The sequence below is a fragment of the Bubalus bubalis genome, chromosome 12 (genome assembly GCF_019923935.1).
Source record: "Bubalus bubalis isolate 160015118507 breed Murrah chromosome 12, NDDB_SH_1, whole genome shotgun sequence".
In the NCBI taxonomy this organism is placed as follows: Eukaryota; Metazoa; Chordata; class Mammalia; order Artiodactyla; family Bovidae; genus Bubalus; species Bubalus bubalis.
Window position 1 is genome coordinate 10666320 of NC_059168.1, and position 12470 is coordinate 10678789.

Genomic DNA, 12470 nt, shown 5'->3' on the forward strand with positions numbered 1-12470 from the left:
GTGAGACAGGTTAGTCAATAAATTGTGATATATACATATTGGGGTATAAATATTTCTCTGGAAGCAAATCTCTGAGGAGGGAATGTGTGGCTGCAGAACTTAGGGAATAGGGTGAATTTCCATTGAATATGCTTGTGTACCTTTTCAAACATTTTGTCGTGTGAAGTTTGTCTGAGTTCTAACCCCAGCTCCCCCAGTTGCTAGCTCTTAATCTTGGGCAAATTCTTCCCACTCTCTAAACCTCTGTATCTGCAAAACAGGGTCAATAACTTAGCCTGGTGCTGCCTGGCACAAGATAAATTCTCGATAAATGGAAATACTTAGTGGAAACCACCCAAATGTTTACCGATGGATGAAAGGATTTTTATATTGGATTACACAGTCATAAAAAGGAATGACGCACTAACACAAGCTACAGCATGGATGAACTGGAAAACATTACGCTGAGAGAAGCCAGACACACTGGTCACGTTTACATTATTCCGTATACATGCAGGGTCCAGAAAAGGGCAAAACCATAGACACACAAAGTAAATTGATGATTGCAGGGGCTGAAGAAGGAGGGGATGAGGAGGGCCTGCTGATGGTTATGGGGGTTTCTTTTGGGGGTGATGAAAATGTGATGGGTTAGATACTGGTGATGATTGCATGCATAGGCTCGTGAAAGTTCTAAATGGCACTGAAGTTGGAGTTCAAAGGCGAATTTTAAGATATGTGAATCATATCTCAATAAAATAATTTACAAATGAAAACTGCCAATTTTCCTATAGTCACTATCCACTGTTTCCATCTCTCCCTCCTTTTCAGGCCCACTCTCTGCCACTGCCCCCAACCCCTGGCCCGCATTAACCCCAGCCCCGACTCTGCCACCCCCCACCCCCACCCACTACTCACCCCCAACCCTTGCCACCCCTGCCACCCCACCTCCTCATCTTCACTCCCTTGAGCTGCCTCCCAAGGAGCCTCTGGACTGCAGGATACCTGCAACCTGTGGCTGCGGAAGCAGCGACCTACTGCGCATGTGCCTACCGCTCTCACCCTTGAAAATGGACACTTGCGGAGGATTTTTCTCGTGCGCTTCAGTTGATGGCGATGTTTTGATGGCGTTATTTAGAGAAGGCAGCACGCGCACGGGTTAATGGAGGAAGCCCCTCAAGTTAACGTTTCGGCCCCTGCAGAAGTTTGATCTCTTCCGCCAGAAACCTCCGGATGCTATGCTCTAAAAGCCAGGTTGGCGGCCTACCGGAACTTGCAAATACTGAGGACTTTGCGGGGCCTTTGGGCCTCAGATTGAGGCCTTGTACCTCCGCATGTGATGTGACCTCAGCCTGTTGCTGAAGCTCACTGAATGCAGAGGCACAGGAATACTGGCCCTGCCTGTTGTTGCCAGGGTTCACTCAACAGTGTATTGCTGCCCTGGTGCCTAGGTGTTGAGTAAATGGTGCTTTCTATCCGAGGCCCTGTTCCTGAGCCTCCTGCTGCAGCAGTTCACTTGGCCCTCGCCCTCTTGTCAGCTGCCAAGATAACGCTGAGCCCTTGCCACTCACCTGGTAGACTTCCCACTTCCCCTCTATCATCACCCTTAGGTAACTCAGACCTTTCGGAGGGGTGTCCTGAACCTCTTGAAATACCTATCTAGTGGTGGTGAGACATATGGCCAATCTCAAGGAGACACTTTTTCTGTTTCTCCTTGTCAAACTAGACTCATCTGTCATCTTCAACTCTACTCAGATTTTGTTCTTTCAACCCTAACCTCAGATCCTACATTTTACTTCTACCATTTCCCCCACTCCTGCTTCCTTTTATAAATCCATAAAATCTCTTGGCCTTCCTAGCCCTGGGCCAAGTTCCTTCCTCTTTCCTCAGGTTTTACACCTTTTCCCTCCTTCTCTCATCCAACATTCAGTCCTTCCTTTCTTGTGCAGACTTTGATTCCTGCCCCAACCAAAAAAAAAAAAAAAAAAGACACAGTTAACATCATCTCAAATTCAAAAGTCTTCTTTATTATTTGCCTATTAACTCTATTATATTTGTTCAGTTTTAAGTTTTAAAATATATCAGAATAAATAGAGAAATTTATACCTATCTATCTATGGAAAAACAACTAGTACCCCAGGTGGCACCAACAATCCTAGCAGCTCTCACATGGCATACCCATAGTATCGAGCAATTTCCATCTCTTTTTCCCTCTCAATGAAATACTGCACTTTCCCCAAAGAGGTGTATTTAGCAGCATTCTCACGCTCTAGTTGAGCCTTCCTCTTCATGGCCTCCCGCTCTGGCCGCTGCTCTTTTGTGATGGGCTTTGACATTACTGGCTCAGGAACATTGGGTTTCCTCCAAGGAATTGGTTGGAAGCAGAAGTCTTGGAGTAGAAACTGGGTTTGAGGCTTGGGTGGGGACTGGTGCTTGGTCACAGCAGGGGGAACAGACTCCTGCTGGAGAGAAGTGCAGGATGAAGTTCTGTAGGGCACAGGCCGAGGAGCAGCAGACTGAGGGACGCTAGGCCGGGTAGGTTTGGTCAAACCCGGTTGGGTTGGATTGGTCACAGTTGTCTGAGCTGGTTTGGCAGGACCTGGCAAAGATGCAGGAGCTGGCCGGGATGCATTGACTGCCGCAGGTTGAGCTGAGTTAGTAGAACCAGGCCAGGCAGGATAAGCCACAGCAGGCCGATATGAGGCCAGAGACTGTGGCCTCCGAGGAACAGGTCGAGCCTGAGGCTTGTCCAGGGTAGGAAAAGGCAAAGGTACTAACTTGACCTTCCCAGGAGGAGGCAGCTCGTGCTGCGATGGAGATAGACACTCTTTTTCAGCACTGCCATCTGGTTTCTGGGCTTTGACTGGAGTTTTCTCAGGACCTTTACCCTCACATGGGGTATTGAGCCATGACTTGATAGCAGGGGATGGCTGGGGGTCTTTAGGGTTGCTTGAATTTCCCAGGACCCGAGAGGAATTGAGTCCAGTTTTCTTATCACTCTTCTTCCCCAGTGCATGAAACACCTGCACAGACTCCAGCATGTGCATGCCTAGGCAGCTTCGAGGCTTTTTAAAGTTCTCTTGGCTAAAGTCAGGTTGATTTCTCTTTCGCTTCATCTTGGGAATGCTTGGCTTTTCCTCTGCCTTGACTTTGTTCCCTGATGGCTTATTCTCTCCTGCCTTCTTGTTTCCTCTGGTTCTCTTGGTCTTTTCCTGCCCATGGCTCTTAGTTTTTTTGGTTCTGCTGGTTGCAGCATTCTGAGTTTTGCTGTTCGGCTGCTTGGCTGTGTTCACAGGAGCCTTGTCACTGACTGCAGCATTGCATATAATCACTTCTCCCCCGAATGGGCACTCTGGGTCCTTTGGCTGGATTTTGGCCTTGGGAGCATCACTGACAGACTCAGAGGCTTTATGTTTGTTCTTCCTGGGTTGATCAGAGGGCGCCTTTATGACATTTGGCTTTTCCTGCACCTGATTCACCTTAACAGTGCTGGTATCTTTGGCTGTGATCAACTTTGGAGCTTCGGCTTGGTCAAGGTCTTTCAAAGACTGAAAGAACTGGGGAAGGTGAATATCCTTCACCAGTGTAGCAATGTCTGCAAAGCCACTGCTAGATTCAAACTCATTTTCAAGTGTCCCCAAGTCCTCAAAACTCAGGCTATTCTTTCCCAGATTCACATTTTCAGAAACAAGTTGCTCCTCTTGGCTGAGGGGATCAATGCTGGCCAGGAGCTCGTGAATATCAGAGATTTCTAAAGGGACTAGTGGAGGATCCTGGTTTTCTATTGGGATCTGGTAAGCATCATCCAGAGGCTTTGAAAACTTAGTTTTCATATCATCCAAATTCTTATTCTCTGTTTGTTCCTGGCTTGGAGCTGGAGGCAATGCCAGGAGATTACTGGCACTCTGGACTGGAGCTATCATTGAAACGTCCCCAAGTTCAAGTGGTGGATTACTCTCAAGGATCTGGATATTTCTGCTAATGCAGGACCTGGGGAATTCTGAAGTTTCTGACAGACAAAATGTCTGGCTTGGAGGTTGCGATCCCAGGGAATTTTCCATCCTCAGGGAAGTCTCCATCACTACAGAGGAATCAAGGAAGAAGTCAGTCCCTGGTGAGTGAGATGCTCCCTCCACCCTCAGACACCGGCGCAGTAATCATGTACCTTTCAGTGCTGGGCAAGGCATTTCTACTACCTAGTCTTAAGGACAGTGGACACTGTCTTATGCTAGGAGCTAAGAGATAACTGTTCTAATTCTTACTGGTGATCATTTGATGTCACTGATTTTTGGCTTTCTTTGTATTCCATAGGGATCTTATAAGCCAAATTAAAATAAGTCATATTTTTAAAATATAACATGTCTTACAAAGCCTAGGATTCTCACGTAGAGTCCTTTCAATTCTCCCCGCTTTCCTGAGAGACTAAACACACTTCACACCATGAACTATGAGAGGGAGTAGAGCTCTTCCTGATAAAATATATAAACAAAGAATCTTCAGCCTGCCTGCTCTGGACAGGATCTCAGACCACAGGGTCTTAAATCTTGGTGTAAAGTAAGGAAGTGAGGGACAGTTAAACTGGCACTATCATAATAAGAGTTCTGAAACACCTCCCAAGAAGACTATAGCAATAGATCAGGGAAGGGAGTGACACAGTGTGGTAGTCCAGGGGGACTGATCAACCAGAACAGTGAAAAATGTGGTACCTTTTGGTACGCACTTGTGGTGTTGGAGAAGACTCTTGAGAGTCCCTTGAACTGCAAAGATCCAACCAGTCCATCCTAAAGGAAATCAATCCTGAATATTCATTGGAACGACTAATGTTGAAGCAGAAACTCCAATACTTTGGCCACCTGATGCAACGAGCTGACTCATTTGAAAAGAGCATCTTTCCTGATGCTGGGAAAGATTGAAGGCGGGCGGAGAAGGGGACGACAGAGGATGAGATGGTTGGATGGCATCAGCGACTCAATGGGCATGAGTTTGAGGACCTCTGCCCAACCAGTACCAACCACGGTACTAAAGGAGATTCAGCCCACAAATATCCTCCAGGAGCTGGTGATGCACAGGGAGGCCTGGTGTGCTGCAGTGGGTGGGGTCGCAGAGAGTCGGATACGACTGAGCGACTGAACTGCACTGTGGTTCTCTTACACGTAGCATAAATGACCTTCACAGTGTGCAACCTTCCACCTGCATTAGGTGTTCTCATATACAGTCCAAAAACAGAGACCACTGAGCAAAGGTAGTGGTTATTAAAGTCCCGGGATCTAAATTCTGTCTATACGCCACTTCCCAGCTGTAGATTTGACCCCATTTTTTGAATGCCAAGCTCATTCTACTTTCTTGCTGTTTGTACTCACCTTGAAAACCTGTGTCTGTGATGGGCTGAGCAGACACAGAGTAGTAGACTCCAGAGGTAGAAGCTGGTGGTAGGATATTTGTGGGCTGAATCTCCTTTAGTACCATGACCATTTCTGGCTGGGCAGAGGTCCTGCTTCCTGCATACGACACAGAGCCATAGGACTGCAGGCAGGGGCCAAGTTCCTCAGATAGTAAAGGCCCCAGTGTGCCTTGGTGATAGTAATATTCCTGGCCTCCTCCCTGGTGGGGAAGTGACAGGCTGTGTCCCTGATTTGGAACCTGAGATGGTGTTCCCTGAACAAGGCTGGCAGAAAGAGGTGGATATAGAGGGACCATGCTATTGATGTCTGATGTTTTGTCATACTGGGCTGCCATAGACATGGAGGAGACAGCTGTGTCTTGGTCAATGACTGTCACAGTGAAGTCTCCAAGTGAAGAAGACTTCCTTTCAGTGCTTCCTGTGATGTTCCACTCAAAAACACCCGGATAGGAAGCAGCTGAGGTGGAGAGCTGGCTCTGGCCAGTGACTCCAGATAACATAGTTGTGCTGGGATGTTGGTAAAGGTAGGCACTACTCATGAGTGGCTTGAAAGAGGTGTCGGAGCCCGCTGGCAATTGCCATGCTGAACTGAGGGCTGGAGCAGAGACCCTGGAGAAGTTGCAGACACTTTCTGTGAGGGAAGCTGCGTTGCTCACAGCAGGAAGAGAGAGCTGAAGAGAATTCTGGGTTCCAAGTGCAGATGGATTTTGGAAATTTTCTGTAAGAACAAGAGGGTAAGAAAAAGATGAGCGAGATTGATAAATTCCCACTGTGTTTGAGGAACAGCATTATCTTAAGGTTCTTGCTATCTGCTGCTGCTGCTGCTAAGTGGCTTCAGTCGTGTCCGACTCTGTGCAACCCCATAGACGGCAGCCGACCAGGCTCCCCCATCCCTGGGATTCTCCAGGCAAGAACACTGGAGTGGGTTGCCATTGCCTTCTCCAATGCATGAAAGTGAAAAGTGAAAGGGAAGTTGTTCAGTTGTGTCTGGTTCTTGCTATCAGACGCCTCTAATATCAATACTTCCTGAGAAACCAAAAATCAGGCCATTATGACGGCTGTAAGGGTTGGAGCAGTTTGACACTTCCTTATGTTGACTACCTGTGCCCCCGTCTTGGGCATACATTGTGCAGAAGACCCAAGTGATGTGATTCAGACATTGTTCTCCAGGCAGGAAATATCCTGCTTCCTGCCCTATCTTTCCCTTAAGCCTGCGCTAGTATTGACTTGCATGCTCTTTCCTAGAATTGAAGCATTTTAGAACTAGGAGGTCCCTAGAGAACTTCTGTTCTTATAGTTTCATTTCATGAGTAAGGAAAATAAGGCTAAGAGAGTTCAGATTGACTTGTTCAAGTTCTCTCATTATGTTAGTATCATTATCAGGTTTCAGAATCTAAGTATCCTGACTTTCTTGCCAGGATGCCGATCTGAGCATGATACGGCCAGAAACCAGGAGAAATTCAACTTATAATGTAGGCATTTTTTGTCCATGTGAAAACAAGATAGCTATTACTATTGTAATCTTTAGTGTCTCACTTTGCTTGCACATTTCCCTCACTGTTACCTAGAGTCCAGTGATAAATTTAAAGGGTCATCTTTACCCTCTTCAAGCCTGACTTCTCATCCCACCTCAAAACGATTATCTGAAAGTGAATTTCTGAAATGCCTTTTGAATGAAAAAAGTTATTTAACTCTCTGAGTTTCAGACTATTTATCTATAGAGTGGTTATCACAACAAAAATAATAATAGTAATAAGTAAACACGAATAATTAATATATTACATAATAAATAATACATGAATAAATGATATATTACATATGATTTATATGGAGGAAGATTTAATAAATTCTAGAAAGACATAGAAAAATCGTGAAAAGCGGATTAGTTAATGTATATATACATGTATAATATAGATATGAAAACTTCAGTGTGTGGCAAGTGTTAAAGCATAATAAGTTTCATGATAAATGAAGTTCTGTATCATATATACAATATTATGAGTGAATATTGCTCACTTTATCTTGGTAAATACTATTAATGAAAAGACACAATAGAAGGTGACTTTAAATTAATTCCTGCTGCTGCTGCTGCAAAGTCGCTTGTCATGTCCGACTCTGTGCGACTCCATGGACTGCAGCCTACCAGGCTCCTCCGTCCATGGGATTTTCCAGGCAAGAGTACTGGAGTGGGGTGCCATTGCCTTCTCTGAAATGAATTCCTAGCCAATACATACTGACAGAGAAGATATATCTGTAAAACATGCATAGCAAGCAACAGAATACAATAAATGTGATTGTATAGGTAGCCCAATATATGTAGACAATTATTTCAGTAAAAAAAAGGTACAAAGTAGACAGCCAAATAATGTATAAAAGAATTTCATTATTGGGCTCATTCATATTTTTATGCAGCAAGTAACAGGTACTAAGTCTAGTAAAAATATATATTTCAATGAATATAACTATGTCACAAGCAGAAAGGAAAACTTAAAAAGTATCAAGACGGTTTTCATATTTATCCTAGAACTTAGATTATAATCATATTCAACATCCAGAAGGATGATATTCCAAAACCTGAAAGAACCATCTTCACTAGAATCCAGTTTAAAAAGATTTTTAAATGTAGGAAAATCCAAAGGACTCCACAACAATATTTTAGATAAATGCAGATTTTTTTTCCCTAGCAGCACTGTGCAGTCTGGCAGTGAAAGCACCAAGTCCTATCCACTCGACAACCAGGAAATTCCCTATATGTGGAATTAGAGATACAGGGCTTGCCTTTTTCTTTTCCTTCCTAGGTAGCTAAGCTCTAAAAATGGATGATGGCTGTTGATCAATGTGCTCTCTATGTTAGGAAGGAAATAATTGTAAAGATGAAAAGCAACCTTGACTTAGAACCTACTATCACACAAAAGAATGAGTCCTTCTGATTTAAGTTAAAAATATAATTTTAAAATGTTATTTTTAATTGGTAAAATGTCTAATAGTTTCAAAGTCAGAATGAATGAAACACTGGAAATCAGCCCCCTAGATTATCACTTTTGTTTCTTGTTTATAGGAAGTATCATTTCTAAAACATATTTCTAAAATATTTATATTCAAAATTGTCAAGTGCCATCTGTGTTGAGAGAGGCAATAAAAGAAAAACACTGAGTATGACTTTTCTGATAAGCTGTTTTTCCTGGTGATACCTTATTCTGGCCTTACTTTCCTTCCTAGTCTATTAACAGAACCATTTGCGAAAATCAACGGTATTTTGCCCTGCTCTAAGCAGATTGTTCTCTGTGCTCTTTCTGCTTTAATTTAAAATCTCTGGGTCCTGTCAACATTCCATCCCAAACTACTTTTTTCCTGAGAACTCCTCCTTGCTCTCTCTCCTCATTCTTGTATTTTCTCCTTCCTTTTGGTTCCCATTGGCCTCTGCTGATGAGGACAGTCCTAAACTTCCTTATGTTTGACTACACGCCTCCCGTTAGCCCAGAGTTCTCCATCCTCTCTCCCTGTTTTCTCCTTTCAACTCATTTAGGTAGAAAACTCCAAAAACAAGTGAATATTACTTTTTGAGCAGCACTAAATTTAAAATACTAAAACTGAAATATTAACTGAGGGTGACCATTATGGGTGAAACAACTCAGTAAATATTGCTAATTTTCTACACCACCTGGCTTTTCTCTGTTTCTGTTGAAACACTCTTGAGAAGTCTCTGATTTCATGTTCTACATGGGTCCCCTTTGAGATTCAACATTGAAAAGAAAAGGACCAGAGAGATAGACCAATGTAGCATCCTAATGTAACATTAGATGTAACATTAGATGAGGAAAAAACAGACCTTGTGAGACAGTGACTTGTCCAAAGTGTCCAAAGTCACAGAGATAGTAAATGTCCAAGTCAAAACTGAAATTAGGTCTCCAGATTTCTAGTTCAATACTTTCCTTCATTATTCATTTTGAATCTACTACTAAATTTACGGGCAGAAAAAAAAATCTAATGAAAAACTTTACAAAGTTTCTTTCCATACCTGACATGGTCAGAGAAGTAGAGGAAAAACTAACTGTAGATACAAGGGAGGACGAGATGATACGAGAGGATGTCTGGAATGACTGCAGCCAAGTGTACATGTGTCCAGTACAAAGGTCACTGGTCACTGGTCACTGGTCACTTGTGATGATCCAAATTTATTTACAGACAGCTCCATGGAAACCCCAAGATTCTACCAGGTGGCAGTAGATTTGGTGGGAGAATGATGTCACAAAGCAGGCAGTTTAAAGGTATGATATAGCCAATAGGGAGGTCAGATCACCAATAAGAAGACAGGATTGGATGCAGAAAAAAGGTGTAGGAAACACCTACATGTTTGAGCTCTGGGGAGGTGAAGTCCTCCAAGACAGATTTACTTCCCTCAAGCTCTTCCATGAAGGAAATCATTGCAACATTTCTTATAGATGCTCATTAATATAATTAACATAGTTACTTATATTCTACGTAGCATTATATTTTATGTGTTATGCACTTACAGTTACGTATGTCTTGGTTAATTAATAACCTTAGAGAAGAAGGAAAGAGCCATCCAGTTTGAACTATTATAGTTGTTTTGAAGTCCTATCAGTCTATTAAATTAAGTGAACTTGCAGTAGCTTTTAAGGAGCAAAGGAAGGGATTAAGAAGCTCTTTTTGTAACTTCGTTAAAGAGTAGGGTGAAGTTGGTTGAATGCACCTTGTGGAGAATGATGTGGTCCAATGGTCCAAGGCTCTTCTCTTTTAATTTCATCTCCTTGACTCCTCCTTTTCTTGGGCTGGGCCAGGTTGGACTTGCATTTCTCTTCTGCCCTCCATTTTTGATGTTATTGTTGTTCTAGGCATTGTTTCTGGGACAACTCTTGATCTTGAATTCTTACTGTCTTGCTTGTTACTTACTTCTTATCAACTTCCAGCATCAGAAGTCTTCTTAGAGCTAGGACACACAGCTGGTTGCAGACATTTTCTCTTGCAGCCTTTGGTTGCAATTCTTTTGACCATGACTTGCTACCTCTGGTTCCTTGGGCCACACAGGCATCCTGCCATCCAGCTCTTTTATATATGAGAGCATTCTGGATACTGTCCCTTTTCCTTCCCACATTAAGTATATCCAGGGTGGCAGTTGCTGTAGCCTCCCCCCCTTGCAAACAGCCACTCTAGAATCTTGGGCCTCTGGGATTCTCTCTTGCATGCTTGGGTGCAAGGCCAGACAAAATGAACAGGAGAATTAGAGATAGAAGAGGACATTTGTGGAAAGTATGCTGGGGGTGGTGGTGCTGGTAAGGTGAAAGGGCACAAGTTGAAAGAGAGTCACGTAGATTTTTCAATTTCTGTGAGAAGCAAGTGGACACACTTTGACCTCACTTTGTATTAACAGAACCAACAATTTTAGATACAGATATATTTATGTAGCTAGATAGTGCAGCAACTGCCATGAATTCTGTACACTAAAAAGAATAATCTTACATATATTTTTCACTTTATGTCATATTACCTTGTTTATATCATTCACTGGTGTGTTTATAGAATACAGACTGTTTTTAAATGCTCTGGTTTTGCCTACATGGTTCTTTCTTTGTCATATTTTGTAAGGAATCCAGCGTTGTAAGGCATACTGCATGTTTATTTTGAAGCATCATGAACTAACTTGACCTGATGGATCTTGTGGAAAAACTTTAAAAAGCATCTGTGAAAAAGGCATTTTGTTGAGTTGCACTGTGCACCCAAGTGGAAGGAGCAGCTATCTGCTGTCAGCCCGACTTGGCCTGGAGTGCCTCTGCTTTTCGCCTCTGGTTAGTGCTTTTCTCACTAACCACTCTTGTGATTTTGATAATGTGAGTTCTGGCTGAGTTGCTGATGACTTATATGTGGGGTAAGCTGATTTGAAGGAGGGAATCTATGGTTCTATTCATTTTCTTTGGTAGTAAGCTTTCATGGGTGCAAAGAGCAATCTATATGGGGACTTTGCTAATACCAAGAAGGTTTCTCATAGATGGGATCTCTGAAGACACATATTTAATTTATATGCTTGTTTTCCCTATTATGAAATATATGAGGGATGATACTTAGCTGACAAGAAATTGTGAAAGATGTGGTGTACAGATGTGGCTTAGGCTTTTAAGTGCATATCAAGGTTTTTTCCCCCTAATCTTCATACTTCAGATGGCCTATTTCCATGATTCTAGTATGTGATGTGAGGCTAACAATATATACTAAATACCTGCAAGCCAAACAAGTCTCTGTTTCTCTATATTCCCATGGATATCAAGGGACTCGTGACTACTGCAGGTTTGGGTGGATGGTGTGAGATAGAGGGAAATGCATTAAGACCAATTTTAGTAGCAATAAAATGTTTACATATTAAAATGTTCAGTTCCAATATTCAATTCTACTTAGGGAAACTATGAGTTAGGCTTTTCCTGATTCCACCAAACCTAAGTAACTTATTTGGTTTCCCTAGTTCCAGTCATTTAGCTTGCAATCTCAGCATCATCTTATCCTCTAAGAGAATCTTACATGTAGGAAGAAGAAATTAAAGAGTTCAACACTTTGGAACATCAACCCTTCCCTGACCTTAGGTCTTATTTTTTTATTTTTAAAATTTATTTATTTTTAATTGGGATATAATTGCTTTACAATGTTGTGATGGTTTCTGAAATTCATCAACATGGGTCAGCCATAGCTATACATATGTCCCCTCCCTCTTGAACCTCCCTTACACCTTCCATTCCATGTCACCCCTCTAGGTTGTTACACAGCATGGGGTCAAGCTCCCTGCATCTGGCTATCTATTTCACCTTTGGTAATGTACATGTTTCAATGCTATGCTCTTAATTCACCCCACCCTCTCCTTCACCCACTGTGTCCACAAGTCTGTTCTGTACGTCTGAGCCTGTATTACTGCCCTACAAAGATGTTGATCAGTACTATTTTTCTAGATTCCATATGTATATGTTAATACACGATAGTTGTTTTTCTCCTTCTGACTTACTTCACTTGTATAATAGGCACTAGGTTCATGCACCTCATGAGAACTGACAAATCATTCTTTTTTATGGTTGAGTAATATTCCATTGTA

General features: G+C 42.6%; 1 protein-coding gene across 1 annotated transcript; it reads right to left on the reverse strand.

The window, feature by feature from the left end:
* Positions 1-1089: 1089 nt before the first annotated feature.
* C12H2orf78 (chromosome 12 C2orf78 homolog) lies at positions 1090-9545 on the reverse strand. The gene is made up of 3 exons (XM_006045960.4): positions 9396-9545; positions 5337-6095; positions 1090-4057 (listed from the first exon to the last, which is right to left on the reverse strand). The coding sequence occupies exons 1-3, from the start codon at positions 9493-9495 to the stop codon at positions 2142-2144; spliced, it is 2775 nt and encodes a 924-aa protein (XP_006046022.3). The 5' UTR covers positions 9496-9545; the 3' UTR covers positions 1090-2141.
* Between the last annotated feature and the right edge of the window lie 2925 nt (positions 9546-12470).